Below are 15,107 nucleotides of genomic sequence, written 5' to 3' on the forward strand. Positions count from 1 at the left end.
TTCTTTGCTTTTCTTTTCTTCAATGTGTGTTAACAAATTATAGAGTGAGCTTTGTTTTAAAAGCAGGGTCCAAATTCATAGTAATAACATCTGAAAATAAAAATCAAATTTACTTGTCTCTTATGTAATATTAGCAATCTTTTACTCTTTATATTTCTACAATTATAGAAGAACAAAAAAGAGTTAAAAAGTACAATTTTTAACTATCATTTTTTCAAATATACATATTCTTATTGAGAAAAAAAAAAAAAAAAAGTTAACCTTTGGAAGATAATACAATAAGGAAATTACCCCCACAAGCATAAAATCAACTCTCCCATTGCAACCCAAAATCAAAAGGAAAAATCGAATGTTACAAGTTACCAAACACAAACAAATACCTCTTAATGTTGTTGGGCCTAAGAAGTATTTGCCAATCTCCTATAAGTTTGGCATTCTCATTTAAATTATAATCATTAAATTAATATTCAACAATAAAAAAGAGAACAGAGTGATGAATTGAAAGTTTTTATAATCCGTAAAAAAATAGTTAAAATATGATTGTTACTCAACATCTTAAGTAAAATGTGTCCAAACATAATCAAAAATAGTATTAGAAACTCGAGTTATGCACATTAATTATTAAAGCGCTAGATGTTGCCACAAGAGTTAAAATGCCCTGCAAATAATAGTTAGGTCAACTCAAAAAAAGTAGCTAATCCACGTGTTTCGTTTGAATTGGCGCAAGTGGTAGGTCCATATTGACTTATAAATTAATTATTATTTACCAACAGCACTCACAAATAGCACAACCAAAAACCACTCCCATACAAAGACATCAACCCCATATTAATAGCTTGAAAGATTTGCAGTGAAGCTAATATTAGATCATAGAATATGAACAGTTTTATAAAGATTGCCAAGCACTTCTATTTACACAAAGGGAAATTCTATCGCGAACCCGAAAAATTACTCTTCACAACCCACGTCTTATCAAAATTTTTAATATTTTTAAAATACCTATTTTATCCCCCCACAACCACAGCCAACACTCTTCTCCGATCACCTCTCATCGCCGACCATCATCTCGCATCTCTCTTTCCCTTCTACATCATATACACACAGACACATATATATATATATATACACACAACAACCCAGCACACACACACACATATATATATACACACACTCATACACACCTATATATATATATACACACTCACACACACAAAAGCATGGCCGCGGCCATGAAAACCTCCGCACCTCACGGTGCGGAGGTTTTTAGCAACTCTCGCACCGCGAGGTGCGGGAATTTCAGCAATCTCCGCACCTCGCGGTGCAGGAGTTTCAGCAACCCCTGCACCGCGAGGTGCGGGGATTTCAGAAATCCCCGCACCTCGCGGTGCGGGAGTTTCAGCAACCCCCGCACCGCGAGGTGCGGGGATTGTTGAAATCCCCGACTGCCAGCAGTTGGGAAAGCCAAGTTTTCCCGACTGCCAGCAGTCGGGAAGACTTTTTATATTTTTATATTTTTATTTTAATTAAAATTTTTATTATAATAAAATAATACAAATAAATAATTTTTAAATTTCTGGATTTTAAGTAATTATAATTTAACTAATTTTAAATTTTAAATCATGGTGTTGAATTTTTAATACTTAAAAGAATTTAAAATTAATTAATTTATCTTATTAAATTACTTAAAGATACACATATCTAAAAATTCTATCATCATTTAAAATATATTTTTTTTATAATTACATATATTTAAAAAGAATATATTTTAAATGATGATAGGATTTTTAAATTTATCTTATTGAATTAGGTAAAGATATATATATTTAAAAAAAATTATTTTAAATGATGATAGGATTTTTAGATATGCATATTTTTAAGTAATTCAATAAAATAAATTTTAAATTTTTTTAAGTATTAAAAATTCAACACTTAATTACAATGATTTAAAATTTAAAATTAGTTAATTTATAATTACTTAAAATACAGATATTTAGAATTTATTTATTTATATTATTTTTATTTTATTTTATTTTATTATAATAAAACAAATTTAATTAAAATAAAATAAATAAAATAAAACAAATTTAATTAAAATAAAACAAATTTAATCAAGCCTTCCCAGTTGGGGAAGGCTTGATTCCCCGCACCGCAAGGTGCGGAGATTTTAGAAATCTCCGCACCTTACGGTGCGGGGGTTGCTGAAACCCCCGCACCGTGAGGTGCGGGGATTTAAAAAACTCCCGCACCTCGCGGTGCGGGGATTGCAGAAACCCCCGCACCGCGAGGTGCGGGGGTTTCCATGGCCGCGGCTGCCATGGCCGCGGCCATGAAACTTGTATATATATATATATATATATAAGTGTGTGTGAGTGTGTATATATATATTTATATAGGTGTGTGAGTGTATATGTGGGTGTGCGCTGGATTGCATGGTCGCGGTTGCCATGGCCGCGGCCATACTGTGTGTATATATATATGTATAAGTATGCGTGAGTGCGTATTTATATATTTAGGTGATGGCTGAGGATGAGAGATGATCGGAGAAGAGAGTTTGTTGTGGGTTGTGGGGGTAAAAGAGGTATATTAAAATTATTGAAAATTTTGATGGGACGTGGGTTTTGAAGAGTAAATTTTCGGGTTCTGAATAGAATTTTCCTTACACAAATAGGGGCATGGCACTTGCATGCAAAATCTACTTAAATTATTGTGAATAATCTCAATACATAGTTTCATTATCTCGTTTATTTTTAATTTGCCCATAAAATTAGGCTTCTAAAGATCAATTTAACATTTTGTTATCCATGTTACATGCAAAAGCCCTCCAAGCCACTTTAACCTTTGGACTATTGAAGTTCCAAGTCGCTCTTTCGTGCATTTCTACAAACACACAAAAGGCGCCGTTGGGAAGCTTATTATTTCACCAATGGTCCTGTGAGATAATTGCCGCACAGCGATGCAAATGGACAAGCTGACGCTGCAAATTTTGTGGCCAATTTAGAAGCAACAGGTGAAGGTAGCCCAGTACAAATGTGTCACATTCTCTTCTCGTCGTCATTATATCTCTATGAACTCTCCTTGCAACTTGTTTTTGTTTCAATTTGCGGGCGAAGAAGATTCGGGGTCAGGAAGGGTTTCCCCTTTCCTGAATTTGCCAACTTCGAAAACTCAATATGTACTCAGAGAAATGACTTCGTAGATACAAATGTTCTCTGTTTTCACTTTCGTCTCTCTTTGGGAACAGTTTCAGATCCTTGATTCTTGAGGCATTTGTCTGGTTGCGCGCTGCTACCTTTTGCTTGTATCTGAATCTTTTGTCCTTATAATCTACACAGTTCGGATCATCTCTTTCTCTCTCGTTGCCGAGAAATTTCCTCGGCTTGTTCTTACCCTATGAGCAAATAACGGTTCCAACTTTAGATGACAAGAGGTAGGTGCAGGGGCTATGCCCTTTAGCCCATCTGTTGCTACAATTGGGAATGACAAACTCAGACAACGACACAACATATTAAACTTTAATCTGAAATTTATGTTGCTTGATTATAAGTTTTACTTACTTAGGTTGTTGGTTACTGGAGAATTATAGTTCATATAATCGACTCCACTTAATGAGATAAAATTTTGATAAGTTATTGTCCCCTACCTAACATAATCCTCCTCTGTCTAAGCCTAATACCGAAAATAAATATGAATTCAAGGATAGAGGAACACCTCTCCTCTACTACATGTCACAAAATCTTTGAAGGATACTCGATATCTTTGCAAAAGAAAAGGACCTGAGGTCAATTTTAGCATCCAAAATCCCTTCCCTAGCACAGGCATTAAAGGATTAGAGTGAACGCTAGGAGCTGTGATGTTGATCTCACATCACGTGCGAGTCACGCGCCTAACAATAGTGAGCTGATTTTTTGGGTTAGAACAGAGTTCAACCCATGCAACTCTCTCCCTTGCTCTCCTTTTCAAAAGTGAAAAGCGGAAAATTTGTATAAAAAGAAAAAATTGAAAGAATGGAGTGATCATAGAGAAAGGATCCATCAACAACGTCATTTAGGTAATTATTCAATCTAAGGATGCTGTAGCAGAGTGATTTGAAACCATTCATACGTTACTCCTTAATTGATGTGAGACAAGAACCATAAAGGAGAATAGCCATAGGAAGTTTCTTTTGCTAAGGAAAAATAGGAAAATTTGTACTGTGAAGAGAAATGTGGGGAGTTGAGCGGATCATAATTATTGTTTAGCAATATCTGTTCAACTATTCCTTTTTGAAGTACTTGTTTAATTGGGGAAGGCTAATCAGCAAGTCTTTTTTCAGAAGGGAAAAGAAAAGCATTGGCGGCAGCCCCATGGTCCCTACCGGCTGGAGTGCATCCAAGCTATTCCAATGTGCCTGTGATCAGGTAAACAGGCATATTTTAAACATTAGGCCATTTAGCTCAAGTAAAAATCAAGAGAAGATACAGCCAAGTAGGTCTGAATCATGACAATGATTTGCCTCAAAGACGAGAGAATTTGTCCCGTTTAATTTGTACTGAGGTGTCTTTTATCTCCTTGGTGGGTTTTTCCTGCATGCTAGTATTCTGCCAAATTGGCTAATGAAAGAAACAGAATCCCAACTAATAGTTTTCCATCAGTAGTACTACTCAAAAACCATGGAGTACTAAATTTCAAAACATCACCCATGCCTCCAGCACCTCCATCTCTACCAGCCCTTCTGAATGGCTAGTTTAGTCTCCACATCCCAGCCCAAGAAACTCTCTCTTTTCCTCAACACATCCTTCCTCTTCCTCCTCTCATTCTTCATCTTCACCAATGTCCTCAGCCAGTCCAAAGGCTCTACCACAGCCTCATTTATCCATGCTAGAAGAGCACTCTTGCAGCACCCAAACAGTGATAATTGCACAGGGATTCATCAGCACGCTGATTATGAAGCCAAGTGTTCATATGTGAAATCGGAAAAGGCTTGTTTGCCCAAAGGGTACATAAACTACCTCCAAGTTTTCTACTGCAGCTGTGGCCAAGTGCCCGTGTTGGGCTACGTTGTCTTGCTCATATGGCTTGTTCTTCTGTTCTATTTGTTGGGTGACACTGCTAAAGAATACTTCTGCCCATCAGTGGAAAGCTTGTCTAAGATCTTGAAGCTCTCGCCAACCATCGCCGGAACCACCCTCCTTCCTCTTGGTAATGGTGTCACCGATGTGTTTTCCAGCATCATCTCCTTTACCCGTTCCGGTGATGGTGGTGTTGGCCTCAACAGTGTACTGGGAGGGGCTTTCTTCATATCTAGTGTAGTTGTAGGCACCATAAGCATATTGATCACAGATCATGAGATTGCAGTTGACAAATCTAGCTTTGTAAGAGACGTCCTCTTCTTCCTTTTTGCTATTTCTTCTCTGTTCTTCATCGTTATAGTTGGAAGAATCAGCTTGTGGGGTGCAGTTTCTTTTGTTTCTATTTACTTGGTCTATATTCTGTTGGTTTCTCTCATGCACTTCTTCTACAGAAAGAAAGAGAGGGTAGTAAACTTATCAACAGCCTCTCCAAGTTCAAGGAGCTTTCTAGGTGAATTTGGTGAGACGGGCGTGCCATTACTGGGCTATGTTGATGAAGAAATCCCCATTTCAGTGGATAAAGCTGATCTTGAAGCTTCGGATCAGAAAGAAGGAGAAGTACTAATTCCGGATGTTGAATCACCAATTTTCGTACACTTGTTCTGGTTTCTACATCTTTTGGAGCTGCCCCTCTACTTGCCAAGAAGGCTCACCATACCAGTGGCTCGAGATGAAAGATGGTCCAGGCCATTTGCTGTTATTTCAGTTACACTGGCGCCAATTCTAATAGCCACTATTTGGAACACTCAAAGGCAAAACATGGATGCCAAAACCAGTTCTGAAATCTACATCACTGGAGCATCACTTGGCTTTGTTCTTGGGATTCTTGCATTTTCCACCACCAAGAAATCCGGCCCACCAAACAAGTTCTTGCTCCCTTGGATTACAGCAGGGTTCTTGATGAGCATCACGTGGACATACATCATCGCAGAGGAATTGGTTTCTTTGCTGGTTTCTTTAGGGCACATACTGGGAATTAGCCCCTCAATTCTAGGGCTTACAGTCCTCGCTTGGGGCAACTCAACAGGGGATCTGATATCCAATGTTGCACTGGCCATGAATGGTGGCTCAGATGGGACTCAAATTGCAGTGTCAGGCTGCTACGCGGGGCCATTGTTCAACACATTGGTGGGACTGGGGTTCTCCCTGGTTTTTGCATCTTGGTCTGAATACCCATCTTCTTATGTGATTCCTAGTGACCCTGTTCTGTTGGAGATTTTGGGATTTCTCATGGCTGCCTTGCTCTGGGCTCTTGTGATTTTGCCCAAGAAAAATATGAAGCTGGATAAGTCTCTGGGCAGCGGGCTCTTGGCCATCTACTTTTGCTTTCTGTTCCTGAGATTTTCCGGGGCTCTTGACATTCTGAATCGCTAATGGGGCTTGAAGATGAATTCTCCCACGTTTGAACTCGTTTTGCTCTTTCTCAGTAATATATACTTGTGAAGGATCTGTTCTACTCTGTTTAAATTCGATTTCAAATCTTTTCGTTTTCTTCTTCTTCTTTCTGTTTTCGATCGAGTCGAGAAATTCGTGTGCTTGACTCAATGGACTCGTTCAAACCCAACAACTGGGTGTGGAAAGAATCTGCAAAGGGCTTTCGCTTTCAAGAGGCAACGCAGAGAGAGTTGAGTTGTTCATTCCCCATGGGCAAAGCTCGTCGGCAGCCCGCAATGAATGTCGTCCGAGTTCCATAATTCCGATGGGTTAAGATCTCGCCAGTGTTGGGTGAGTCAATGCTTCCCATCCTTGCTTTTTTTTCTTTTTTTTTTTATAATATATATATATATTTTTTGTCAATAAGAACCTGCATTGCATTGAATAAATATTGGAAAAGATGTCGCCATAGTCCCTTACAATCTGGATTCATCATTTTTCTCATCTTTTACAAATTCAGACATTAAATATCATTATAATTTTTTTTTTAAATAAAAATGTCCTTATCCGTGATTAACCTCAAGAATTGGTCGGTGATAAGGGAATATTATAACGATTAAGGCTTCAATTATTTGAAGAATACGGCTAAGTTCACACACATATACGTATATGTGTGTTTAGTTGTAACTTGATTACTGGTTATGGGTTTTTCATTGTATGAAAAAGACTTATAATCTGTTTGCAAAGGAAGGATAGCCCCCCCCTTGGACGTAGCTCTGCTGGCAAAGGGAGACTCTCGGGGTGTTGCTTTTTAGATTCCCAGTTTCAATATTCAAATCCTGATCAAGAAAAAAGCTCAGCAATTATAATGATCTTGAAAGTTGAAAATTGTTTATCTCCTTCACGTTTGTGGTGAAAGGTTAGAGATCAAACTGATCACTGAGTCCTCTAATTTACGTATCTTACTAATATCATAAAATCGAATAACAGAATAGATGATACGTTAATAAAAAAAAAAAAAAAACATATATAGTTCACCTATTGTATACAAGTGCACTCCCTCGTCCCTCCTCAGTCCACCATCAACCAATTTGGTTCTGAAAGCTATGTCGTTGGGTCAATTTTGCCATGAAAACTTTTTATAAATAAAATATAGACCCTTTCAAAAGTTTATAATTTGGCGTATTTAGTCTCTTTATAATTTTATTTTTGATGATAATCCCATTTAACATATCTTTTTCCTAAAAATGAAAACATGCAGAAGATGCAGAGAATTTTAACAAAAACAAATAAACAGAGGATATAGAGAACTCCTGAAAAAACACGTAGGCAGTGTGGGGGGCATGTTTGGTTGTGAATTTTGCGCTTTTACAACCATTCCTGGAACTAATTAAAAGCATATTTTTGGGAGTGCAACTTTGTTTGCCCCATTAAGAGAGGTGAACATAACCCCTTTCACGAGGGGGTCGCCTCTCCCACATCAATCACTACTACAATCTCTCTTTTCGTGGTAAAAAAGAATAAAATAATAGTCAACACATGAGTTAGCAAGTGGCGAGGTAACGACGACGAGAAATGATTATTGGAGCAAGAAAAGGGGAGAGAGAGAAACTTTATGAGTAAGTTTTTTAGAAAATGAGACATATTCTTGATAAAAATTAACGAGAGATTATGTTTATCCATTTATCTCTTAAAAAAGGAAATGAACAAAATCGCACTCTATTTTTGATGGGTTTATTAAACCTAAACGTGCCCTTTTTGAATTTTAATGGTACGGGATGGTTTGTGAATTTATTTATCTAGGATAAAAGGAAGAAGAATAAATAATTGATGCAAGTGGAAGAAAAGGGTTCCAACACTCCTCTAAGGTCCAAGGAAATGCTAAATTTGGGTACATCTAGTGGGCCCACTCTATTCATTGGCAAGGCTTGGTTGCAAACCACTCGTACCCCCCAAAATTGACAACATATGATAAGTTGGACCTAACTCACCTGTCCTCAAGAATGAGGAATAAGAAGATGATTGAATTCACAATCATAGGTGTCGTGTGATTCAGATACCCTAATTTTCTTATCTATCTTACAAATTCTCCCACCCAATTCATCTTCTTCCATGGATGGTTTCGCTTTTAAGAAATTATTTTCGAAACAAGTTTGGAGAAGAGATTACACGGATTTTGTAGTGATTTAAACGACGCTCACAAGAATAAGTAAATATAGTGTCAAATTGTCTCTATAAATTCTAATCTCAATGTCCAGTGGATAAGATTAAGCTAATATTCTTTTTGCATAAGAAAAGTTTTAGACACTAATTTAACTATGGGTGTGTAAATGCTTGATTTGATTATTGGATCGATTGAAATTCAATAATCAAAAAAATTGAACTTCCGTAAAAAATTGAAACGAACAGATTGAACAAACCCAAAAAGTGAATTAATCAAAAATCAAACTAACCAAGCAAAATTCATAAAAACTAAACTGATGGAACTAACCGAACAAACCCAAAAATAACCAAACAAACTAAACCAATGTTCAGTCTTACTGTTGTCGCTAGCCACCTAGTCAATCGGTGATTTCAATTATCAAAACCGATTATCAGATTCCTCAACTACGGTGGTTCATATACTTAAAAATAAGTTTGATCCAATAATTGATTTTTTGTAAATTTAAAAATTAATTTTATTATCAAAAAACGTCATCGCCCACCAGTCACGGTGGATTCTGACGATCGGAATTGACCATCAAATTCGCCTAGACTTAGTGACCCACATATCCAAAAATCAAAAGAATTTAATGGTTGGATTTCAATATCTCTAAGTTTTAATCTAATGAGTCCAAGTATGATGTGAATATTTGAAAGAAACAAAGACAAGTCTTTGAGGTGATAGTGGCTACAAAGGTGGTGTCAGCAGGCGAGCGTGGCCGTGGTCGATGTTGGCGTCAATGTTGGCGTCGACATTGGAGAGAGTAATGGGTCGTTGGAGATGAAGGGTAAAGGAAAAGGCTTAAGGTGGTTCAGTCCTTCTAGCTTCCACCATTCTGTTTTTGTCTTTTATGTGTATTTTTTTTATACTACACCTAAAATAATGTCATTTTAATTAGTGTAGTTATTTCAAATAAAAAATCGAATCGAAAATCGAACTTTCCAAAAAAAATAACTGAACCAAACTATTGCAAAAAAATAACAAAATCGAACTTATAAATTTGGTCGATTCGGTTCGGTTAGTTCGGTTTAACCGAAATCGAACTTCTTGTCACTCCTCAATTTAACCCTTAAAACTAAGAGAGAGAGAGAGAGAGAGAGAATATGGTATAAATACATTATTACAAAAGTATAAGATTTTAATCTGGACTATGGTTACAAATGGTCAAAAGAAGTTCACTATGGTGTAGCATTTGTTTGGTACCAAACTTTTTAGTTGTTTCTTGCTAAAAGACACGAGTGACAACTAAAAAGAGTCCTTGTGTGATATTATTGTCAAGCAAACAAATGTGAGTGCATGTTTCTGACCACTTCCAACACAACACGTGCTTGTATAATAATATAAATAAATAATTTGGGGCCATAAACCCGTCATTTTTGGGCCTACACCGGCATGACTGTGATCGAGCCCAATCATATTTTCTTTCAGGGATTTGAGGCCTACCCCTGCCCCTGCGCTCCGCCTGGGCTTCCAAATCCTGGGCCCGCTACCTCCCAAACCTTCAAATACACGACTTTCAGTTTTAGCTCCCCGTCTTCATTTTTATTTTCATTTAAAATTAACAAGTTATTTTTGGTAATTATATTTGTCCTTACTTTGTTTTCTCCATAACAAAAATTCTACTTAATCACTTAATGAGAGAGTAACAGTCTCACAAGATAAATTAAGATCTCACACTTATCAACACAATTAATGAGGACAAAAATTACTAACAATTCCCTTAATGAGCTATCAGGGTACTAGAGAGAGAGAATTGTCGGGTTAGCAAATATTAAAGGGACAATGCGATTTAGTTATGAAATGAGTAGAGAATTTGATAGAACTTGGACAGTGAGAAAGTATGTGAAAAAATAAATATTATAAAAATATTTTCTTTATTTGGAAAAAAATAAAATTTGATAAGCAGTAATAGCGAAACAAACACATGTAGGCACATTTCTATTAGGATTAACTGTGACAGTTAAAAAGTGTCAGATATGATAATTATAAAAATTAAATTACAATTAGCGAATAGCAATAAGCATAGTTTTAATAGAGGGAGGGAGGGAGGGAGGGAGAGGGACACGTGAAGGTGATGAGGGGAGTGTGTATGTGATGGCATTCCATAAGCAAAATGCGTGCGAAGTTTGTAGTTACTTTGATGCTTTCCTCTTTCTTCTTTTGGATTTTTTTTTCTGAAAAATGACAAAACCTTGGAGGTGGCCTCCACCACTGGAGTGGGCCCACAGCCCACAATCAAAATGGGGCCCACGACAAAAGATAGCCCAAACTCTCACATCATCCCCTCCCGCACTACTATAAAAGCCCTCTTCTCTTTCCATTGTGGGGTCACCAGAATCCCCCAAACCAAGCTCTCTCTCCTCTCTCTCTCTCTCTCAAACCCTAATCTCTCTCTCCTCATGGGTTCAGAGATGGTCCTCCACAACGTCTCCTCGCAGCGAGACGCACACCCGCAAAACCTTGTTTCTGCCGCGGCCGGCGCCGGTTCTGGCTCTTCGGCGACCGCGGGCCGTCAATTGGCTCCGGCCAGAAAGGGGGGCGGTTCGTCGAGGGACCGACACACGAAGGTGAACGGCCGGGGGAGGAGAGTTCGAATGCCGGCGCTCTGCGCGGCGCGGATCTTCCAGCTGACGCGCGAGCTCGGCCACCGCTCCGACGGCGAGACCATCGAGTGGCTGCTCCGCCAGGCCGAGCCCTCCATCATCGCCGCCACCGGCACCGGTACCGTTCCTGCGGCACCGGTCTCCACCACCGTCGGAACTCTCCCGATCTCCGCCTCCACTCCGTCCACCTCCTCCCCGGTCTCCAGGGCGCAGCCGGTGGCGGCGGTGGGTCCCGCTGGCCGCATCCCGCCCGGTATGTTCACCATGGCCCCGCCGAGTTGTAGATTGGACCTGTGCCAGCCTTCGCCAATAGGGATCGACTTTTCCGGCAATGGATTCCGGAACATGCCGTTCACGGCGCTGCTTCTGCACCCGGCGGCCGACGAGGCGGAGGAGAGAAGCCAAGAAGAGGCCCTTTCCGAGTAGAAGATATAAATATCCAAATATAAAATATATAGATATTAGAGTTTATCTTAAGGTTGGAAAATGTTGTTTTTGGGGATCAGCTTCAGCCTTCAGCCAGTTTGAAATATCTATGGGTGTTTTGGTTGGCAGTGGTCAGTGGGTCTGTTCTGTTTAATGTGTTCTTTTATCTCTTTAATTCATTTTTTCTTTCTCTTTTTTCTCTTTGTTAATTGTTATGTCGTGCAAAATTAATGATGTGTATAAAATGGGAGAATTTGCAAATGTAAATTATCTTAAATTTCAAATACATTGTGGTCCCTTTTGGTTGTGCGACATTAATTTTAGTCCCAAAATTAGGAAAAATAAGACAAGACCCACCGATCACTTTACCTTGTGGTTGTCACCAAATTCGTCTCCTTTGGACACGCTGTGGGTTTATGTCACGTTGAGGTTTACTTATTCTCATAGCCTTTATGATGTTGCATTATTTGAGTTCAACTGGGTATTATCATGTTGTTTTTGTTTCATTCAAGAGTTTAGTGAATTTTGTTATTTTTGTTTATGGATTTTAATCAAGCGTGTGGTATTGTGTCACGTTATTATGTTGTTTGCGGGTTTTAAATGAGTAGTATTGTATCGTATTGTTAGTTTTCGTAAAACATGTTATTTTTAGATGTCTTTGTAAAGTTAAATTGAGTTATGTTTTATGGTATGACGCTATTGTTGATGAATTTTAAATGAATGGTATTGTCTCGTTGTTGGTTTTCAAAAAGCATGTTATTTTTAAATTTTTTAACTAAATTTATGTTGAGCGGAGTTTAATAATATTACGTCATTGTTCACGAGTTTTATGTGAATAGTATTTTGTCATGTTATTAATTTTTTCAAAATATGTTATTTTTAAATATCTTTCATTACGCGAATAATATTATGTTGTTGTTCACGAGTTTTAACTCAGTGGTCTTGTCATTTTGTTAATTTTCAAAAGTTATGTTATTTTTAAATATTTCAATTAAAGTTAAATTAAGTATATTTTATAATTCACAAATTTAATGACATCACATTGTTGTTCACAAATTTTAATTAAGTGATATTGTATCATATTATTAGTTTTCGAGAACACACTAGTTTTAAACGTATAAAATTATGTATCTTTTATGGTTCACAAATATAATAATATTATTCACGAGTTTTGAATAAGTGATTTTGTATTGCCTTATTAGTTTTCAAAGAATATATTATTTTTAAATGGTTTCAAATAAAATTAAATTGAGTATAATTTATAATTTATGACCTTAATAATATTACGTTATTGTTTACGGGTATTAAACGAGTAATGTTATATCCGTTATTAATTTTAAATAACATAATAGTATCATTATAAAGGTAACATGTTGTCAATGAATGCAAGATACGTCGTGATATTATTGTGGTGTGGATGGTCACAAATCATGTCATGTTCTAATATTGTGGATTTAAATTATGTTGTTGAGCGTAAATGGATAGTATTATATTCTTATTGCTTATCAATTAACCATTTTTAGTTGGTGTCCATTTAAATTAAGTTATAATTATTCAAACATTATTATCATATTTTATAACTCACAAGCTTATATCAACATTTTACCTAATTTTACATTATTATTATTATTATTGGCAAGTGATTCACCTAATTTAATATTTTTCAATCTCATTAAATAATTATTACTCACTCAATTTATATAAAAATTAAAATTATTTTAAAAAAATATTTTGTGATATTTAACCATCTAATTTTTGGGGGCACCATTTAAATAAAACATGTCTTAGGTTGCTACTAACATTTAAAAATAAAATTATTATATCGTAGATAAAATTTTATTAAGAGATCAAAAAAGTCAATAAGCCAAAATAACTTTTTGGTCTAAAAGATGTAAAACTTTTCATGCTAGTGGATTTCGCACAAAGTGCAAACTAAACAAGTTCGATATTCGAAAATCCTCCTAAAGATTCTATAAAAAGGATAGATAATTATTTATAAAAAATTATAATTCTAAAATTTTTTCAAAATATTGAAATAAATATCATTCATAAAAATTCTAATCTTAATATTACTCTATGTCCCTTTATTAATAGACATACACTCATTTCAAAAAATGTATTTCTCTAATATTAATTTTAATACAGTTTTTATCATCTTTAATATTTGACTTAAATATAAGAGTGTTTGCGTGGAGACTTTTTCGCAATTTCAGATTATTTTATCTCTTTCTGACTCAGGCAATTCAATGACAAAATTTCTAGTTAAATAAATTTATTATTATATATTGACAAAAATAAAAATAATACAAAAAGGCAATGACAAATAAAGTAATCCGTTATGATATAATAGTTGGGTCTTTTTTTTTTTTGAAAAATGTATTTATTTTATTTTTTTAATATAAAAAATATAATTATTTAATTAAAATTTTCAAAATAAAATACATTTATTATATTAACAAATCATCAACGGCGGGCGGTGGTATAATTTCCCTTGAAGGAATTTATATTTAGAAAAAAATTGTTATTCATAGTTAAATGGGAGGTGGGGTTGGTTGGAAGTGGAGAGTGGAGACTGACTACCCGCCTCTGGCTAGTGGCTGCTGCCCCTGTGACTGTGGTTTAGTTCTCAAGAAACTCTTTGTGAACTCAGCTGTCATTTTTATTTTTAATCCTTTATTTAAATAATATTGTATTCATTTAATAAGAGTAATTAAATAATATTGTATTCACAAAAAAAAGGCTCAGGCATGAGCCCATTTTTTTTTATCTTTTATTGGATCTACACATTTAATGAGAGTGATTATGTGCTATATTTTAATCAATTTTAAAAATACATTTTATTTTATTATATCTTATTTTTAATTTTGAACTAATCTTATTAATCAATTAAATGAATCAAAATATGTGCATTGATATCAATCAATAAACACGTTTAGAATTAAACAATAAGATATAATAAATACACATTAAAGTACATTTATTCCTGCCCCTTAGGTACATTACCCATCTTAAAATTTGCTAAAACTTAACTAAAATTCACTGAACTCAAACTAAATTTTAGGAATTAATAAGCGGTCCTAATTTTTTTTTTTTCTAAACATGATAAAACTCATCTCCCCCAAAGTAAAAAAGAAACAATTTGATTGTTTTCCTTCTTACTAATTATTACTAACTATATTATATAGATGAAATAACGTAATTTCCATAAAAAATTAATTAATAACATAATATTACTATTTCATTGTAAAATAGATAATATAGGTTTGGGGCTTCAATATCAAACACCACCCAAAGAAAGGTGTTTGAGGAGGACTGGTTTCTTAATCTTGAAAGTTTCTTCTAAAAATGGGGAAACTTGAAGAGTACTACTATCAACACTATAATCACAATCTC

General features: G+C 35.7%; 2 protein-coding genes across 2 annotated transcripts; both read left to right on the forward strand.

Moving 5' to 3' along the window:
* Positions 1 to 4,342: 4,342 nt before the first annotated feature.
* On the forward strand, positions 4,343 to 6,985 carry LOC127789267 (cation/calcium exchanger 1). Its single transcript, XM_052318132.1, has one exon. The coding sequence runs from the start codon at positions 4,716 to 4,718 to the stop codon at positions 6,480 to 6,482; it is 1,767 nt and encodes a 588-aa protein (XP_052174092.1). The 5' UTR covers positions 4,343 to 4,715; the 3' UTR covers positions 6,483 to 6,985.
* A 4,037-nt stretch (positions 6,986 to 11,022) lies between these two features.
* Positions 11,023 to 11,849, forward strand: LOC127788858 (transcription factor TCP11). The gene has a single exon (XM_052317509.1). It carries the CDS (start codon positions 11,085 to 11,087, stop codon positions 11,712 to 11,714), a length of 630 nt encoding a protein of 209 aa, XP_052173469.1. The 5' UTR covers positions 11,023 to 11,084; the 3' UTR covers positions 11,715 to 11,849.
* Positions 11,850 to 15,107: the final 3,258 nt, after the last annotated feature.

The sequence above is a fragment of the Diospyros lotus genome, chromosome 13 (assembly GCF_014633365.1).
Source record: "Diospyros lotus cultivar Yz01 chromosome 13, ASM1463336v1, whole genome shotgun sequence".
In the NCBI taxonomy this organism is placed as follows: Eukaryota; Viridiplantae; Streptophyta; class Magnoliopsida; order Ericales; family Ebenaceae; genus Diospyros; species Diospyros lotus.

Excerpts from the sequence above, each read along its gene's own strand:
- LOC127789267 (XM_052318132.1), top strand. The coding sequence starts at position 4,716 with ATGGCTAGTTTAGTCTCCACATCCCAGCCCAAGAAACTCTCTCTTTTC.
- LOC127788858 (XM_052317509.1), top strand. The coding sequence starts at position 11,085 with ATGGGTTCAGAGATGGTCCTCCACAACGTCTCCTCGCAGCGAGACGCA.